A 19,792-nucleotide genomic window follows, 5' to 3' on the forward strand; every position below is an offset into this window, starting at 1 on the left:
GCAATGGTGAAAGAACTCCTCCTTGAATCACTCCTGACCTAACTTGAAATGGATTACTCAAAGAACCACCCACCATTACCTTACAAAAAGTACCTTCATGCAGGCATTTAATAATATTTACAAACTTTTCTGGTATACCATAGAATCTCATAATTTTCAACATAGCTCCATGTGAAACACTATCAAACGCCTTTTCAAAATCCACAAAACACATACAGTAGAAGTCCGAATTTTCGGCATCTATGGGACCAGGCAAGTGCCGAAATATCAAAATTGCCGAATTATCGAAAACCCTACCCACTCAGTACCTTATATGTTTCGTTGAACACTATCATCATTACTCACATCATTACAAATGTGTTTGGAGAGAGTACTGTATACTGTTTGATACTGTACAATACTGTAATGAATACAGTACTATACATGAATATGAAAAATAAAGAAATTAGTGAACATACTGTATATAAATGTAATGGTACAGTAGGCCTACAAGTTCACATGCACTTACCTAAACTTATAGTAGGTTCCTTATTTACATATGTACAATAGAAGGGGTTGATTGGAGTCTGCTACTGCTGGAAGAAGTCCCCAGCAGTAGAGGGTCCTGCAACAGGCTCTAAGGACTCTTCTCCCTGTTGCTGCGGCAGTAGAGCTTGAGGTTCAGAGACTGCTGTTGGTGATGGAGAGGAGGGAGCAGAGGAGCTTACGTTAAACTCATCCATACTCTGTTTCCTACTCATGCCAGCCTCTAATTTTTTCAACAGCTCAATTTTCCGAGCAATAGTCAACATCTTATGTGTATGCTTCTTGCTAACACCAGTTAACTTTCCACACGTGGAGGCCATTTTCAAAGCATGCAGAAGATGTTTATACTGTTCACAACACACAGCTGGTCCACTCAGGTGTTACAAAGCTCCGGTCTGATGTTACGGTGCTTACAGCACACTCGAATAGTAATTTCAGAGGTATTTCGGTACGAAGTTCACAAAGCACACAGAAGAATCAAGAGAAGTCGGCAGCAGCACGGCAACAACTCGGAAGAATGGCGAAACAGATTCTCTTTCCCATGCTAGACTCACTACATGTTTGTCCTCTCTTTATGCTATAGGAGAAAGAGCTAGCCTCTGAGCTTCATGGTAGTGGTAGACTCATTCCATCACTTTCACTATCTCACTCACTAAGGCAGGTAAAGGCGGGTAGCTAGCTGGCGAGCCTCATGGAGAATTTCAAGACTGACGAAAAAAATAGGAGAATCTGCCGAACGAACGGAGATTTTCATAAATGGGACTATTTCTCAAAACTGCCGAAATGTCATCTTTGCCGGGGATTTGGATGACGAAATATTGGACTTTTACTGTACTAAGTGGCATTTTCATCTCATTAGCTTGTTGCATTAGATGCCTTACAATAAAAATCTGATCATTACAACCTCGACCCTTTCTAAATCCCACTTGTTCTTCTCTTAAAAATTTGTCGATTACTGGCTCTGTTCTGTTTAACAAGATTTTGGAAAAGACTTTTGCAACTACAGGTGTCAAAGTTATCCCCCTCTAATTGCCACACACACTTAAATCTCCCTTTTTTGGTATTTTTATAATCACTCAATTTTTCCACTCTTGTGGAATTCCACCATTATCCCAAGCCACATTAAAAAGTTTCTAAAGCTCATTCGTCAACTCGTCATTTTCCACCTTAAGCATTTCAGGAAATATTCCATCCTCACCTGGGGCCTTTAAATTCTTTAACTCCTTTATAGATTTTGCTACCTCTTCCAAGGTTATATCCTCTGTTTCTATCCGCAAATCTCTCTTGGCTGGCAAAATGTCCTCTTCAACTGGGATTGGTCTATTTAGAACAGATTCAAAATGCTCCTTCCACCTTCCGTTTATATCCAAATCTTTGGTCATCAAGTTACCATTTCTATCTCGTACAGGTATTTCCATCCTTCTCTTTTCAGTCCCAGATAACTCCTTCATGGCTTGATACGCTGCTCTTGTGCTCTGACCGTCATTTTTACTTAATTTAATTTCACTGAAAGCAGTGATGAGAAATAGGGAGATGAGTATGGAAGTTAAGAAGTCACTGCATGATGGTATTGTGATCCCTACCCTGACGTATGGAAGCGAGGCGTGGACCTTGCAAGAGGGGAACAAGTCAAGAGTGAGAGCAGTGGAAATGAGTTACTTGAGAGGAGCATGTGGAGTGACATGGAGGGACAGGTTGACGAATGAAGAAGTGAAGGAACGTTGTGGGGTAGATGTGGATGTGGTTGAGAAGATTAGGAGAAATACACTGAGGTGGTTTGGACATGTGGAGAGAATGGAGAATGAAAGACTGACTAAGAGGGTGTATGTAGGTGAGGTGGAGGGAGGGAGAGGGAGGGGTAGACTGAGGATGAGGTGGAGGGATGGAGTTGAGAGGTATATGAGGGAGGGGGGGGTGAGTTGGGGGAGGGGAGTCAAATGGTGGGTGACAGAGTGACTTGGAGGCGTTTTGTCTGCGGCCACCCTTTGCGGGATTAGGGCGTCGGGCAATAGATAGATAGATAGATAGAATTTCTGTCTCTGTTGCCTTTTCATCGTATTGCCTCCTCTTATCACGTCTAATGAGTCTTTTTACTTCAGAATGTAAACTCCAGTACTTTGCTCTAAGTACTTCAGCTACCTGACCATCAACATGTTGTTCTTCACTTCTTAACTTAACCTCTTTCCTCGTCTGAATTGCATTCCATGTTTCATCTGACATCCACTTTTTCCTTCTCGCTTTTCCCATTTTCTTAATAGTAACCTTAGCACTCTCTTGCAAAACCTCTTTTACCTCTCTCCACATTTGATTAATATCATTGTCTTCAGATTCCATCAAAGTCTGCAGGACTAGAAACCTGTTCCTACATTCCCACCGAAACTTTTCCTTCGTGTTCTCATCATTCCTCAGCTCATCAAAATCATAATTATTACCTCCTTTACAATTACCATTAACGTTTCTCTTAAGTTTTATTTTAATCTTTGACACAACAAGTTGATGATCACTACCTATATCTGTCCCCCTCCTTACACAAACATCTTGCAAATAACTCCTATGTCTTCTGCTAATTGCAGTGTGGTCAGTCTGGTTACAATATTTACCACATGGTGAAATCTAAGTAGTCTTATGTATTTTTCTATGCTCAAAGATAGTTCCACCAATTATAAGGTCATTTGCCAAACAAAAGCTTCCGAATCACACCCCATTTTCATTTCTAATACCAACACCCTCCTTACCCATACAATCTTCAAAGCCATCCCTACTACTGCCAACAATTGCATTAAAATCACCAATGCAAACTAACACATCATGTCTTGCCACTCTATTCACTACATCCTGCAGCTTCTCATAAAAGTCATCCTTCATTTCATCAGCAGCCTCATATGTCGGAGCGTACCCTACAACCATACTGATATTACCATGGTCAGATTTTAAACGAGCATAAAGCAAGCGCTCATTAATTGGTTCAAACTCACATACTGCCTAACAAGCATCTCTACTCAGTAGTAAGCCTACTCCTTGGTAATGATTTCCATCACTCCTACCAGAAACCAACATAGTAATACCATCTTCCAAATTCATTTTATCCACTCCAAGCAACCTCGTTTTTGTAAGAGCACAAATATCCATCTTGTATTCCTTGAACGCTGAAATAAGTTCTTCCATTTTACCAGCCTGATTGAGAGTTAGAACATTCCAGTTTCCTATTCTTAAGGTTCTTTTTGGATGTATAAACTTATTTCTACACCGTGGGATTCTTAGCACCCCCTGCCCACTTAAGGGCTGCATGGAACTGAGGGCCATTGCTTCATAACCATAGTTCATAAAGATTTCTTTGGCAGAAAAATATTTTATCCTGGAGCCAGTGCCAGTGGCTCTCAGGAACCAGACAGTGGAGAGAGGAAAATAACTAAATGAAAGGAAAATGCAGAGGGGTTGGACAGACAAAGTACAAGGGAAAGAAAGAGAGCAAAAAGAATGTAGATAAAAGTGTCCCTTTTAGTCGCCTCTTATGACAGTATGTATGTATATATATATATATACAGTACACACATATATATATATATATATATATTTATATATATATATATATATATATATATATACACACACACACACACTCACACACACACACACACACACACACACACAGTGCCCTCTGCTAAACACAGGAATATTGTATCCAGATAACACCACTCAGTAGGATCGCATGTTATAGGAATCGTATGTTTACTTGTTAAAGGGTTTCTTGGGACCCAAGCCAGCTCCAGATTCACTGTTGTGGGTAATTTTCATTATTTTTTCAGGACATTTACCTATTTAAGGAAGACTATATAATATACGAACACTGCAGTATTCCTCACTTGGAATGCTTTGGTAGCAAGGTGGGGGCAGGTTAGGTGGGGGAAGGGAAAGAAGAAGAAGAAAGAAAAAAAGAAAGAAAGTCACAGAGTGTAAGTACAGTCACAGCACAGGGAGAGGGCATGCTCAAATGGAGAAAAAATGCTCAGTGGACTCTAGTGACCACCACCACCATCCATTACAACAGTTGTCACTGCAACCACTTCCCTTGGTGGGCTCGGTAACAACATATCCATGCTCCGGGCAACAATGGCACAAGGGACCCCTGGCTGCTGTGCCCTTTTTGCCTGCAGGAGCAGAGCGAGCCACACCTGGGAAGCCAGGCCATGTGCCCTTGTGGGCAAAAAATGCACAGAGGCCAGGGGTCCCCTGTGCCGTTGCTGCCCAGAGTGCACGTGTGTCGTTTCCGAGCCTGGCAAGGGAAGTGGTCGCAGGGGAGACTGTTGTAGCAGATGCTGATGATGGTCACTACAGGACCGTGATGACACACTGCGCAAACGCGTCATAGCAATACATCATTGCCTGACAATCTGTGTTAAATGCATCTTTTCCACATAGTAAGATTTTGAAACACAAACAGGTGCATCCTGCGTTCTACAATTTCCATGTTGTAGGAAGAGCAGTTTTGGTTATGGAATCATATTTATTTTTTCTGGCTTCTTGATTTGAAATTCATTATTTATAGCATTTCTTGATGGTTATGCTGCATAGAAAGATTGGATTTGATCGACAATGCAGCGGTTGATGTGATATTAAAAATGTACAAAATGTTTTTGTGCACTGATATATTGTAATACCCCAAACTAAATCTGTTTGCACTTATTAGTAGATTAACTCAGATGGAACTCACCAATATGTTAGTGCACAATATCTTGACTGAGAAGAGACCAAAGTTCTTAGCTGATTGGGATTATGTTTCTGAAAGTTGTTTGCAGAGAGCCTGTGTCCCTCCCCAACACGAGCACCTCTCCCCCAAGAGTCCAAGATGACCTGGTGTTAGCTGGACTTCCTGCACCTTCACCTAAATATTTGCCTCCTGTTTATTACCCTAGGGTTGGCAGAGACATGACTGCATCCCTGCTAATGCCGCCACCACCCCCTCCCCCTCCGTCCGAGCTCCCAGGCAGCGTCCGTGGGAGGGAGGAGAGCCCAGACTCCGGCATGCTCAAGAGACAAGGGTCGTGTAGCCCGAAAGGTTTGTACCCGACTGACGGGCGCACTTTCTCCTCTTACAGTCAGGGGTCTCCGCGCTGTCCTCACATCACCACCACCACCACCACCACCACCGCTGTCCTCCCTGTTGGCTGCCACACCGCCAACCTTGTCGTCTTGATGAATTGATGGTTCAATTCACCCTTATTTTTCCCTACTTTTCCTCTTCATATTTTACTTCATGCCACCTGCTTCAAGGTTTTATGCCTTAACTTCTTCACCTTTTGCAGTTGTATATGCACCCTTCAGGTGGTAGGTTATCTATATATGTATATATATTTTTTCTTTCGTTTAACTTTAATGTCAGAAAACATTTTACAAAAGCATTCAGGACTCTTATTCTTTTCAATTTTGAATTCAGGAACTCCTTCATAGCCATTTGATTTTTTTTCATCCTATCAAGTGTTGCAATTTTTCTCCCTGTACTCCAGTAGTCATGAGAAACAGTTACTGAATGAGCCATTGAATGTTTGTGATCATAGTCAAGGAGATGGATGACCTGGAGAAGAAAATATGCTTCCCTTCAGTAGGCAAGGCTAATTTGTGAAACTAGTTTAGAGTCTTGATATTCTCTTCCAGATGTAAGCTGAGATGGTGGTGAGGAGTGTTGCAAGCTTAGGTAGTGTGCATCTGCTGATCTCTCAGTCATTATTTTGCCAGGCTGTTTTCCTAGTTTCAGCTTTTTGAGCAAGTGAAAAATTTGCCTGCAGCAAGAGAGCTCTTTATACACCATACAGATATTTTTCTACATATCTTGTTTTTATTTTGAGTGCCTTTGTTCCCTGAGTCATCATTAGGCGTATGTTCAGAGTATATACCTAGTACGTGGCTGTTGGTAGAACACTCTCATAGATAGCTTTGATGTCATCTCATATTTCCCCAAAATCTGACTGAGATGCAGTGGAGGCAAATCATCACGATCTCTGGAACTGGTTGTTGGCGTCTGCGTGGAAGGGGAAGTTGATGTCACAATCGCTATTCACTTGTATAAATAAAAGACTATATATTTATTTTGCTCACATAAGGCTGACAGTGGTGAAGTGAAAGCAGAAGATGCATGGGTGAGAGAGGTACCAGTCTTAAGTTTGTCCTGTTGCACATGTAGTTCTGTTGTCCACACTCTGCTGTCTCCATTCCTTCAGTAGTGAGAAATAATCTGTTTGTCTTGTTTCTTTTTATTTTTTTATTATTTGTTTCTTTTTATTTTTTTCTTTATTAGTGCAGGTTGGTGGAAGCAGAAAATGAAGCAAGCAGCAGTACTATTCAGATATAGCACTGTGTCAGTTGTACACCTTTATGTTCACCATTTATAAGTTCTCAGCTTTTTCAATTTTTTCATTAATATATTCCTTTAATCCTTCATACACCATAATTGGCTCATTGTGGGTCATGGAGAAATTTGAATATATTCTAATACTGTATTATTGTTTTACCATAGATGAAAATGCAGCCAAGAGACCTCGAGAAGATTCAGGTAAGAACAAGTGATTTTACTACTTTTCAATTTCATACATTGCAATGGCAGTGACGAGGAGCCTACACATGGTGGTGCTGTGTACCCTGGGTTGAGTGAAACAGCTGCATCATCCACCCAAGAACAAAACCACCTCATATTTCCCTGTGCTTCGTTATGATGAAGGATCCTGTTCCAACTCTGTTGAGGAGCTGCTTCCACAAGGGACTGCCAGTTCTTTGCATGGTGTATGTATCTTGATGTACTTATAGGACAACCCTCCCGCAGAAGCAGCTGCCTACCACGTTGGACGTGTCTGCTCAGTTGGACAGATTGGTGTTAAGCAACAAGAACACATGAGATCACACCATGTGATATGAAATATAATACAGGAAACCCTCGATTTAACGGCACTCTAGGGGGCCCTGAGCATGCTGAAAAAAACAAAATTCTGTTAGATTGGGGCTTACACCTATCGATACCCCCGGAACACACTAACATATTTTAACACATTTTTAAGCATATAAACATGTGCAGACATACAAAATCAATAAAAAAAATTCATATTTAGAACAAAAGAAAGCAGGTAGGTGTGGTGTTGTACTGTAGTAAAGTACTGTACAGTAATCCAGGTAAGTTAGTTGGCAGGTTGGAGGAGAATAGATGGCACTATGTAAATAAGTTCACTGAGTTTTGAAGTCTGTAACATTAGTTCTTAAATCTAATCTTACATGATAATTTTTTTCACTTTGGGGTCAGGCTAGGTGGGAGGAAGACTGGGTGAGCATAAACATACCCAGTTGGCGGGAAACTGCAAACAGATGATCGAGATGCACGCAGTGCCCGCCACATTTGAATTTCTTTCTAATTTTTACCCATTTGGGGGGATTTTTAAAAATTTTTTTGCATAAATATTCCTTGGGAGATTTGTGCCGTTAGTTTGGGGTTTCCGTTAGAATGAATGCCGTTAAATCAAGGTTTTACTGTATGTGGAGTTTAGTGTGCAGGTATCCCCTGTTTAACATATGGGTTTAGTACCTCAAACTGAAATGTTAGATGGTCTAACCATCCATCCATCCACTATCCAATCCTATATTGCCCCATGAGGAGTGTAGGAGCCCAGGGCTAGGCAAGTTGGTCTTGATATTTAAGATGAGAGTGACCAGCCTCACTCATCCCTGAGTGGCATTGTATGAGCAATGACCCCAGCCACCCCTTGGATATAAACCTTCACCGGCTCAATCCGATTGGAGCGCCATAATTACCCACTAAACCACCAGGTGCCATAATTTGGTCATATGGTTACCACGCAGCGTAGTAAATGGTTTCCTGGTGTACAGGAAACCATTTGACTTGTCACTTAGTGTAGAGTCACCCACAGGCAGAAGAAAGAGGAAAGAATGGAGGAAAGGAAGACGAAAGAGGGAGTGTAAAGTCACCTGTAGGCAGAAGGATGAGAAAAGAAAGACAGAAGAGGAAGGAAGGAAAGAAGGAAGGAGGAGAGGAAAGGGCAGACACCCAAGAGCAGCACTACATCGAGTGAGTGGATGATGAGTGCCCCCACCTACCTCATGGTCTAATATTAGGCAAATACATTATACCATGAGTTCCATTAGGATATGTTATCAAACCCAAGTCCAGAACCAAGGGTAGGTTTTTAGCCACCTAACACAGCATATTGCCATCAGAGACCATTGTAGGCACATCAAGTAATGTGATGGAAAAGACTTACCAGGCCAAGGAGCACCTGTGCTTATTCATAGCATTGCCATTGTTTTACACACGTAATACATTTTTTTTCCCCCGTGCTCAAAAAGCAATTGTCATATTTTTGCCTCTCTAGGGCATCATTACAATGAAAATTGGATGTCATTATCTAAAAATGGGTGTTAAAAAATTGTAAATGTTAACTGAAGTATGTTGAGCAAGGGATGCTTGTACAATATAACTTATTCAGTTCACACTGATGGTATACTCTTAATTATATTTTTGCTACCTCCAGATTATTATAATTCTGCTGAAAAGGGAGCTTTCAAACAAGAGGTAGATCTACTGTACCTTTCACTAGCCTTGTCGCTACCAGACATCGTCCCTTAACTGAAAACATTATTTGTAGGCAGCAAAAATGAAATGTCCATGAGCTTGAAAGGTTACTCTAATACAAGTGACGAATTTTTAATTACCATGATATAGTGATGTGCAGTATTGAAGAGTAAAGTAAGAGTAAGGGAAACCTTTGTGCTTAGGGTAAGAAGTGGGATTAGGAAATGAATAGCCGTATATTGTAGAAGAGGAGCTGGTTGATGCGGAAGTGAAGAATGCACAGAGGGACAGTGTATTTTTCAAAACTCTACATATGGTAGTGAAAAGTGGACTGTGAGAGAGGGAGAGATATCAAATGTTGTATTTAACCCGCCCCGTCCCGACGACGTATGGGTACGTCACCACGATTTGCATTTGCCAGTCCCGGCGACGTACCAGTACGTCGTGCAATTGCAAGGTCGCTAATTTGCACAATTTTCAATTTTCGCACGTGATTTTTCGTATGTATACACGGGACACCTTCCTCTATTCCTGTACAAGATACCAAGCAAGGACAATGCCTTACACTGCATAACCTCCCCCCTCCCCCCCTCACGACATTGTCTTGGCAAAGGACCTGTTACCAGTGACCTGGCTAGTAAAGTTATTCAGGGCCAGAGTGATTCCCCAATCGATGACAATGTGGAGGACAATGTTTACATAGCATTAGAAGAAGAAACAGCCAGAAATAATGATCAGGTAGTGTGGCAAAAATAGGTCAGGTATGGTGATTAGTTAGTGAGTGAAACAATGCTTATAATGCCTTTATTACTGCTTGAAAACCAATATACTGTCATACTACATATACATTCGTACCAAGTAAATAAATAAGTACCGTTTATGAGTGGATAAAATAGTTACCCTCCCATAGAACTCGTTTTCTTTGGTGCCAGCATGTTAGAAAACCCACTCAGGTAAGGAGGAACTCCTACCTGGAATGGGCACTTTAAACCTCAGGTGAGCGATTTCTCTATGAATTTTCGATGTTTCTCACCAAAAGCGAAGGTTTTAGCCAAAAAAAAAAATTTCGAAAATACCTCGGGACTGGGGGATGTCGGAGGTGCGGAAAGCCTCGGGACGTGACGGGTTAAGGAAATGAAATGGAAGTCTTCTCCTGTGGTAAGTAGAGGTTCTTATGAAGCCATCTCTCTTCTGGTATCCATGAACTGAGGCAGCAGTTCCAGTGACTTGCTTCACACACCTCTAAGTAGACTGTGTGTGAAGACAGAGGTCTCGTACCTGCTTTGGCTGTGAATAGAATTTCAGAAATTCTTCATGACTTAGCTTCAGCATTGAAGCTGGTTCTTGAGCACATTTTCATGGGAAATTAAGTTGAAAAGATAAGGTGCATCAATATTAAGAACTGGTGTATGCCTCTTCCTGACAAGTCTTTGGTTCAATTTACTCCTTGTTGTCAGGGGTTTCTCTTCGTGAGTCATTCTTTCCGCCTCTTATCTCTTATCTTCTTGATCATTTTGATGGCAAACCTCCTATCCTTCTCTTTATCAGATGAGATGAGAGTCTGCTAAGTATGAGAGCTGTTAATGTGATAAGATCATCTGTTAACTGTCTCCAAGTGAGTGTCTTCACCACGTCGATTTGTTCTTTCCAAAGCTTCACCTGTTGAAGAACATGATATGAACCTTGAAGTCAGTGGTGGTTTGATTTTATTCGAAACCTCGTTTGAAAGTACAAACCTAAAATTAAGTCCATTACTGTATGTTCAAAGTTCTCCAGGTTGTCACCCTGGAAATCATGCTTCCTAAGCCAAAGACAACAGAGTCTGTTGGCAGTTGTGAGTCACCTGGACCACATCTTAACTTTGCCAAGTCGGATGAAATTTATGCAGATTTCAGGGTTTGCCAGAGCTGATAGGAGCGTTTCTGATCCAAGCTGAGATTATTGATAACTTCTCCAGACAATTCTGGAGGATTTTCCCATCTGTCAGTCTTGTTGAAGTTCATTTGTAATAGATCTTCAGCTTTCTCATGAAGTTTGCCTGTCTTGCCACTGAACTCACCAGAGTGAGTTGTAGGACCATTAAGTTGTTCCATTAAGTTCCAGAGAGGTCTCTCATTTGTATGAAGATTACAAATGAGCCAGGTGAGAACTCTGCCTAACATTTCATCAACAAAAGTAGTCACTCCTCCTTTGTAACCAGTGTTGGTATTGGTAGAATCACCACCCAGTGCAATTAGGTTTTGTTCTGCCTCAGTTTCCAGGATCCATTTCACAATGTACTTTGCAGTTTGCTTGGCATGAGTTTCATTCATGGTTGCAGCTCGGGTAATATGATCTGCATGCTTTCCTGAAGGTCCAGTTGTGAGGCTATAATGCTCTTCCATTCTTCCACCTTAGTAGGAAATTTCTTCATCATACATCTTAAAATTGGTGTTGTCTCTCCTCCCATCAAAAGTCAGGCAACGAATAATTTTACCAACTCCATCTTCCTGCAGATTCTTCATAACAGATGTTTTGGCTCTTGTAACTTTGCTTGGATCAGTAACCTGAGAAATGTCCTGTGGGGTAATTATGCCATAAGCTTCAAGAGTAGCTGTAGCTTTGGCAACAGTAGGTCTGTCTTCTACGCCATACCTGATGGAAGCAACAGCAACTGATTCAGTGTTAGTCGTTTCTTGTACATCTGGGATGGTTGGAAGTAGGCTGTTCAAAACTATCTTCTTTGAAGTACTGGTACTTACGTGAGGGCTCTAATACTGCACTTCAGGCACCGCAGAACCATAGAGGTCTTTCTGATAAGATGGATCAGGAGTTTCTGCCTTCTTTTTTCAGTATTCCTCACAACGTTTCTTTTCCAGCGGCTGTCTTTCTCCTTTATTCTGAAGTCTCTTTGATTCCTTCTGATCGAGTGAGCAATTTTGAAAACTGCTAACTGCGACTTTTTCTCTCTGGACCTTGATAAATCCAGACTCCAGGGTTGGGATTTTCCATACTAAGGGACAGTAACATGAGATATGAGCCCCTCCAGGACAGCTTCCTTTACATCTACTGTATATTCATCACAACTTGAAATGGGACACTTGCATTTTGTAATGTTGAAAAGCATGTCCAGTGAATTCATAAAATTATCATTCTTCTTTTGCCTCAGTGTTTCATGGGGGAGGTCAGCCTCAGCCTGCCACATTTGAACTAGCTTCTCTTAAGATTTGTTTGTTGCTGATGATCACTTGGCCATGAATTGTGATTTTGCTTTCAGCCCTTGCATCTTCAAAAGAGGAACAAAATTAGTCATAATTTCCTTTGTGGGTTATTTGCTCCTATCAGTCCCCTCCTCCAGAATCTTCTACTGAAGGTCCAAAACTGCTCTTAGGACAGCTTTCTCTGTAGGAAGTTCATTAGGAAGCTGTGCTCTTGCCCTTCTTAAAATAGTCACTGGTGCTAGATCAACTTGAATGCCTGGTTTTCTTTGCCATTCTCAGAACTGACTAGCAGAGAGCTAGAATGCATTTACCCTTGGTCATTGAAATTCTATGACTCTGTGACTGCACATTTACACAATAGCAACAGTACAGATAAGCCAGTTCGTGTATACTCTGTGATGGTTGTAGACACCTGAGTCACTATGTACTTGTCTACTGCGAACCTGATGTAGCTCATTTTGAAAACGAGCCATCTGTGATATACTGAGTCAGTGCCAAGTAGGAAGATGTCTTCTTAGATGCAATGTGTACCAAAGATGTTCAAAACCACTTCATTTTAGGCATTGTGAAAGGATAATTCTAGTCATTTTGAACTTCACTTGATCGGTAGAATGGAGATTTTAGAAAATCGTGATTTTGACCATAAAAAATACATTTAAAAAAAATAAAATAAACATACTCACTTTAGAATTAAATTTTACACCAGAATACTTATCCCCATCTTTTAAATTTGCCTTTTTTAGAATGACGCTGCACCTTAACCCCTAAACTCCGGGCTGTTTATAGCAAGGTTATCCTTTACCTACAGGCATTTTTCAGAAAAAGCCTGTTTTCAAACCTTAATATCTCGGAAACCATAGCAGTTAGGGAAACAGATTAAAGACCACATTGCTCACCAACTCTTCTTCTTGCCATTGAATGTATTCCCACATCTGTAGGTCATCGTGTCCATGAGTAAGGATGTGATGAAGAGGAGTAATTTTTGATGTCCAAAGCAGGATGGGTTCGTGCCTTTGCGTGCGACCCCGATTTTGACCACTCTTGACGTGATAACTCCTCCATTACTAGATAAACTAGATACAGTGGCATCCAAGGCACACCCAATTGCATTATCACTGAGTTCCTTCGTAGTATCCTTGGAAAGAGGCATGGCAGGGATGGATGAGGCAAGGTGTCCATGTGAGACAGGAGCAGAATCGGACAAGTGGTTTAAAAAAAGATCGTCCTACACCTGGCAGATTCACAGAGATGACTGAGGTATGTTTGCCTCAGGTGGGAGGAGTCACACCTGAACCTTTGGTGACAAGATCAAAAGGCAGTCACTTCAAATTGCGCCGTGAAAACAATTGCGGTTCCTACTGACGCTCGGCAACCTACTGCCACCTCTTTTGCTTCAGCCCACATCGACATTCAGCGGTTAGGGGTTGATGGATATGTGGACGGAAGGAAAATACAGTACACCCTCTATATACTGTACCATAATGAACTAATTGGTACCAGCCCCTGGACATTAAAGGCAATTGTTCATTAAAGTTGAACAGCATGCTGTTCAGTAATTTCTCAGGCGTCATGGCTTTTACCAAACAAAGATTGTTAAGTTTAGACCGTCATTCAGCTGTACACTCATACATAATAACGTACACCTAGGTCTACATGGCTCTTTTTCTCAATAAATGCTTTATTAATGGCTGCTCACGATGCTGGTCACCTAGAGACTGATGCGGCATTCTGCGGGATGCAGAGGAGAGAAAGAGTGTGTGTGTGTTGTGTGTGTGTGTGTGTGTGTGTGTGTGTGTGTGTGGGGGTGATTCACCACGTCAGTCAGGATCACATGATGGTTGTCATGATCGTAGCTTTTTGCCCTCCCGGAAAAGAGCTGAGAGCTCATATTGTCTGATCTAAGGGCAAGGCTGTGACCTTTCACACACCCACACACTCATCCCCTTGCTCAAGGGGGACAATAACCACCTGCTACATCAGTGAAACTTTTTGCATCCTGAGTGGGCGTGAACCCCCAACTGCCAGATGGCAGGCTAGAGCATTACCTCTAAGCTAGTGTGTGTGTGTGTGTGTGTGTGTGTGTGTGTGTGTAGACACCACATTGGTTGGTGTTTCCCACGCATCCATTCTTTTATAAATGAAAATTCATTAAATGAACATATCATTCAGCCAGCTGAATGTGGTCTTTAAAACCAAAATTTGTTAAAGAGGGTTCTGTATATCAAGGATTTACTGTACTGACAAGGAGGATGTTTGAAAGTAAGGGAATTGGTGATATTACAACAGGAAGTTGCGCAGCTGCAGTTACTTTGGTCAGTCTCTTCTAAGAATGCAAAGGAAAGGCATTTCAGAGTTGAATTGTTGGCCTAATAGTAAAAATCACTATACAATAGGATAACTATCTCGCAGTTTCTCCAGAAAAGTCTTCTTGAGAAGTCCAATTTCTTGTATAAAGTCCTTTGAAAATTGTGTGAACCCCCAATCCTGTCAGCTATTTCAGCTTCCAGACCTGCTGCAGTGGGGCTCATATTGCAACTACCATAGAGCTATCAGATACATGTACCAGGTTTCATTTTTGTCATAGAAGTGTAATAATAATTATCAAGGTTTTTCATGTAATATGATACTAGATACTAATGCTATTAGCCCAGGGCCTTTGCTGACGTGGTATCTTGCTTTTTCCATCCAGGGCTTCCTCCTGTAATCAACATACATAGGCTACTGAGCTGCTTGCAAAACCCCAGGCAGCAACAATGTTGAGTACAAATTAGAGGATGATATAATAAAGAATGTAGACTAAGAAAAAATAAAGAAATAGACTGCTTAGATATTAAGCAGCACCCTCCCATTTGGTTTCTCTTGTATGGACAAAGGTACATATGGTACTCACCACTGGGGGATTGGACTACCCCACCTCCTATGGGTAAGGGTAAGGTTAGTTGCTTAAGACAGTAGCTTTTCCCAAGAGTACTTTGGAAAGAGATGGTGAAGCTTTGTGTAACAACAGGACACCTCAGATTAGCTGCATTATGATACTGCCTTTGCACTCAAATGAAAATACTTTTAAGATGAGTAAAGTATTCACAGTTACAGTGTTAGAATAGAAAAAAATGTAAGGATAATAAACATAATGAAAAATAAGTAAAATACAAACCTAACTGTTGTTGTGTAACCCCAGTCTGGCTACTTGACAGACCCATCAACTGCAGGCAACCAATTGCCCTTGTATGTCTGTTCTGTGTAGTGAACTGATGTACCCTTGCAGTAGACAGTGCCTTACCACTGTGAGGTGAGGGGAAGAGTATGGAGGTTTGGTTCCTGGATGGACGCCACATTTGTATGTCTCCAACCAGTTAATGGGGACACTTACATGGTTATTTAGTTATTACCCAGCAATGTAAATGGTTTCCTGGGTTACAGGAAATCACTAGGATTGTCACTTAGTGTAGAGCCACCTGAAACAGATAGAAGAGTAATAATATGTGACAGGAGGGATGGGAGAAATGGGAAAACGGGAGGGCAGAAAAAAAGATCTATAATGGCAGTGGAAGAAGAAGACAGCACTACATCAAGTGAGTGGATGATGGGTGCCTTTACCTAGCATCACAAACTTAGTAACAGACATTGTGTCCACTGCATTGGTACACTTATACCACCTGTTGTTGTCACATTGGCCATGATGTAGCTATAGCAATATACTGTATTTTCATTTAATGATTATAATTACTTTGAAATGAATGAAGCATTTTTTTGCCACATTATTCATGAGGAATCTAAATGTAAAACAGTGGTTTAGGGGTCTGAGGCAGCGGTCAGCATATAAATGGGGATTTGTGCACTTTGGGCTAAATATGTAAGGGGGAGCTGTAGGTTTTTCTCTTTTGTAATACCACCAGTGGCATACAGTAGGTCAGTAACTTACAATGACTGCAGTAGCCTTGCCATGGGTGACCACATCTTGAAAGGAGTAATATGGTACAGTTGTCACCTTTTACAATTACATGTAGTGGTTTTGGAGGTAGTGTAATGTCCAGAGTGTGGTATTTTCAGAAGAGCCGGGAGGTCCTGAAGGCAGAGATGGAAGACGAGACAGCCCTGGTGGCCCTTACCCTGGGCCAGCCAATTACCAGGGTGACCCCAGCCGATATCCCGCTGGACGTGGGTCTTTTATGGGCCCTGGTGGGAGAGGCCCTTGGGAAAGGTGGGCTGGACCCATGCAGGGTCCATATTCCAGTATGCATATGGGCCCAGGGCCCTTCAGCCGGGCCCATGCTGGGGCCAGGAACCCCCGGGACCGTCTGGACCTGGATGACTGTGGCAGTGGCAGGCGGACAGGAAGAGGTGGTAGCAGTAGGGGTGGGTTTGGTATGGGTGGCAGGGGTGGCAGGGACCGACGATGGTAACCATACCCACACTATAGCGTATGCAATCTAAATGCCTTGAATTCAGCAAGGCTTGCATTTATTAATTAAAATACAGTAGATGCTCAATCTAGCGAACTAATTCAGCCAATCCCCATTCCATTATCTTGAATTTTCCACGAATTTGAATTTCGTAGCCAAAGCTCAGTATAAAGGAATATTATCTGGTATTCTGAGTTATTTTCCACAAAATCCTTGATGGCAACCCAAACCTTGCAAACTATGCTAACTCTCAGTGCTACACACAGCAGTCTGAACTCATAATTAATACCCCCAGAAATGCATTATTAGGTATGGAATTTCCCTAACGGAACTACGCTTGATTGAAAGGAAATTTTCTGTTAGGGCAAAAATACCAGGAATAAAAATAATTCCATTATCTTGGTCTTCCTTTACATCGTTTTTTGTTAAATCGAGCATTTACTGCATTTATATTTATTCTGTTGTAAAAAAAAAAAAAAAAAAAAAAAATCCCTGATAAGGGATTCAGAGTGAGAGAGCCTGGCATCATTTTGATGGTATATATTGTACAGGATTTTGTATATAACACCTAGGGAACAATGAATATCTGCATTATCATGTAAGAAACTGAGTTGCAGGTTTATATACCAGTATACACTGTATTTGCATTGTATAATGATGTATGTAAATATCTTCTTTCATATTAGTTGTTTGTTAAGTAAATTAATAAGAGTACACATTCCTATCATTTCCTATTTGTGCTTGTACAAATAAATCTCTGCATCTGCCTTAAGTGAGGGCATCCTTTGGTTGTTTGCAATACTGTATTGCTTTCTCCTTGCAAGTTGCTTCACCCTTTGACCTCTACGGGTAATGTTTGGCAGATTTTTAGTTTTGGGGGTTTGTTGACCCAGGATAATTGCTAATGATTGGGTTCAGAATGTTTTATCTATGACAGAGTGTCAGCTTTACCTGTTGAGTAACAGACTATTACACAGTATTGATGAGTATGTCAGATTGATTACTGTGCTAGTGTTCAAAGTTTGAATTTTTGGAAAAGTTGTGCAGTGAGGAATATAAGATGAATCTGAGTGGTCAGAGGGCTGAAGAGGCAACCAGTTATCAGGGGTGAGGTGTAGTCAATATTATCGTTAACCCTTTCACATCGGGTGGCAAGTTGACGTGCCACTAAGGAAATGTCTGTAGCCATCAGGTGGAATGTTTACGTGTTCTGGATTTTTTATATTTGCATGCCAGTACTGGGGGCCTGATAGTGGTTCAGTTTCAGGAGATGGCAAGACTGAGGAGCTGCCATCACGGGAGAACTATTTTATTGTCTATTATTTTCATCACTTATGAGAAGTACAGGTATATCCCAGTTTAACAATGCAGGTGGTTAAGTAAAAACCCATCGTTAGGCGGGGTGTCATATCTCGGGGTAGATTTAACATGTAAAGTATAGGGATGCGTTGTTGAGCCTTGAGTTTCCCCCCCCAACAAAGTCCTAAACCCACCAAATGAGTCCAAAAACAAGTGTAATGCCAATTTAAATGGCGTAACAGCTGTCAAATAAAAAAAGCTAACCTAAGCCTAACACCTGTAAATAACTCACTAAAGTAACAAATAAAATCTGAAAATCATCAAATATAAGTCTGAAAAAAATCATACTTAGTAAAATGTACTCCAAAAATGACAATGTTCACCCCACTTGTGGCGGAAACACATCAATCTAAGTCTAAAAACAGTTTATAAATCAACCTAAATTCACAGTTTAGTCAAAAATATTATCAACATTGGTTTTAAAAAATCAAAATCCATCATTAAACCGGGGTTTGGCCATCATTATGCGAGGTATGGTGGTATTTCTACCCCCATCGTTAAGCCGGGGTATCTCATCTAGGGATGTCATATATCGAGGTATATCTGTATTTCGAGGCATGCGGTACAAGATGTTTTGTTGCCGCAGCAGCTTACTTGGATCTGATGGAAGTGATGTCTGATGACTCAGATTATGTTGTCAGATGAAAGTGAGAGTGAAAACAAAAGTGCTTAAAAAAAAAAAAAGCTTTGAGTTTATCATTATACCGAATGGCAAACGTCAGGCCATGGAGGAGCTCCAACACCACAGGTTGTGACAGCTCACCACACAGGTAATTATTATTATTATTATTATTTTTTACATTATAGACATCATATTACTCAGGAAATTATGGTCTATATTTTGGTGTGGAATATTTTATCAAAACAATTATCTTCAAATATCTCAAAACCCTCATGTGTGGGACATCCAGCCAAAAAAAAATACACCTGAAGCGAAAGGGTTAAAGGTATTACTGTATTTATTTTCTTTGTTCATTGTGTTGTTATTTGCAGAGTCAAGTGAGATAACACAAATACCTCCAGTGTCTGGGCATTTGAAACCCATAAACCACTTGTGTCCAATTGTACCAGTTATTGTGTGTTGATAAAGAATTGCCTTAAAACTTATGCAGAGGCTAATATTTCTACCTTGGGAGAATGCCCTTAACTTGAGTTTATAGTGTATCCTTAAGCTCACTTGACCATGGCTGTGGAATGGTGTTTAATCTCTTAAATAACAGGAGGGAAAAGAAGAGCAACAAAGCATAGCTTTGCGTGTGTGTGTGTATTTACCTAATTGTATTTACCTAATTGTGATATACAGGAAATGAGCTACACTTGTGGGGTCCCGTCTCTGTTTCTTGATGTCAAATTTTACTTTAAGCTTGTTTAAGTTTTTAGGCTGGACAGTCTCTTTGTTCAGGCTATTCCACAGATGTGTGTGTGTGTGTGTGTGTGTGTGTGTGTGTGTGTGTGTGTGTGTTGTATACGTGCGTGCGTGTATTTTGTACTTTTGTGTGTGTGTGTTTTGTACATGCGTTCATATGATTTGTTTTAATGTGAATAATACAGTAAAGTTAACCCTCACTATATCCTACCTTGTAAACCTGAACTTTGCCTCTGTTGACCTGTGTGAGTGTACCAAACAACCTTCAAATATAATAATCAAAAGGGCAATTTATCAAGTGGACACAACACACCACACAAAAGGCAGATAAAAAGTAGTTTTCGTTGTTTTTTCTGCTGTTGTATGTTAC

At 41.0% G+C, this 19,792-nt stretch overlaps 1 protein-coding gene across 1 annotated transcript in view; it reads left to right on the plus strand.

Moving 5' to 3' along the window:
• The window catches only part of LOC145417326 (uncharacterized), a 56,373-nt gene extending 38,782 nt beyond the window's left edge, over window positions 1-17,591 (plus strand). Inside the window, exons 10-12 of the mRNA XM_080286004.1 lie at window positions 5,439-5,581; window positions 7,037-7,072; window positions 16,345-17,591. Of these exons, the coding sequence (XP_080142130.1) occupies window positions 5,439-5,581; window positions 7,037-7,072; window positions 16,345-16,697 (532 nt within the window). The 3' untranslated portion in view covers window positions 16,698-17,591. The remainder of the gene's footprint in view (window positions 1-5,438; window positions 5,582-7,036; window positions 7,073-16,344) is intronic.
• The last annotated feature ends 2,201 nt before the right edge of the window (window positions 17,592-19,792 follow it).

The sequence above is a fragment of the Coenobita brevimanus genome, chromosome 110 (genome assembly GCF_032717465.1).
Source record: "Coenobita brevimanus isolate Jiangsu-jjx chromosome 110, ASM3271746v2, whole genome shotgun sequence".
Lineage (NCBI taxonomy): Eukaryota > Metazoa > Arthropoda > Malacostraca > Decapoda > Coenobitidae > Coenobita > Coenobita brevimanus.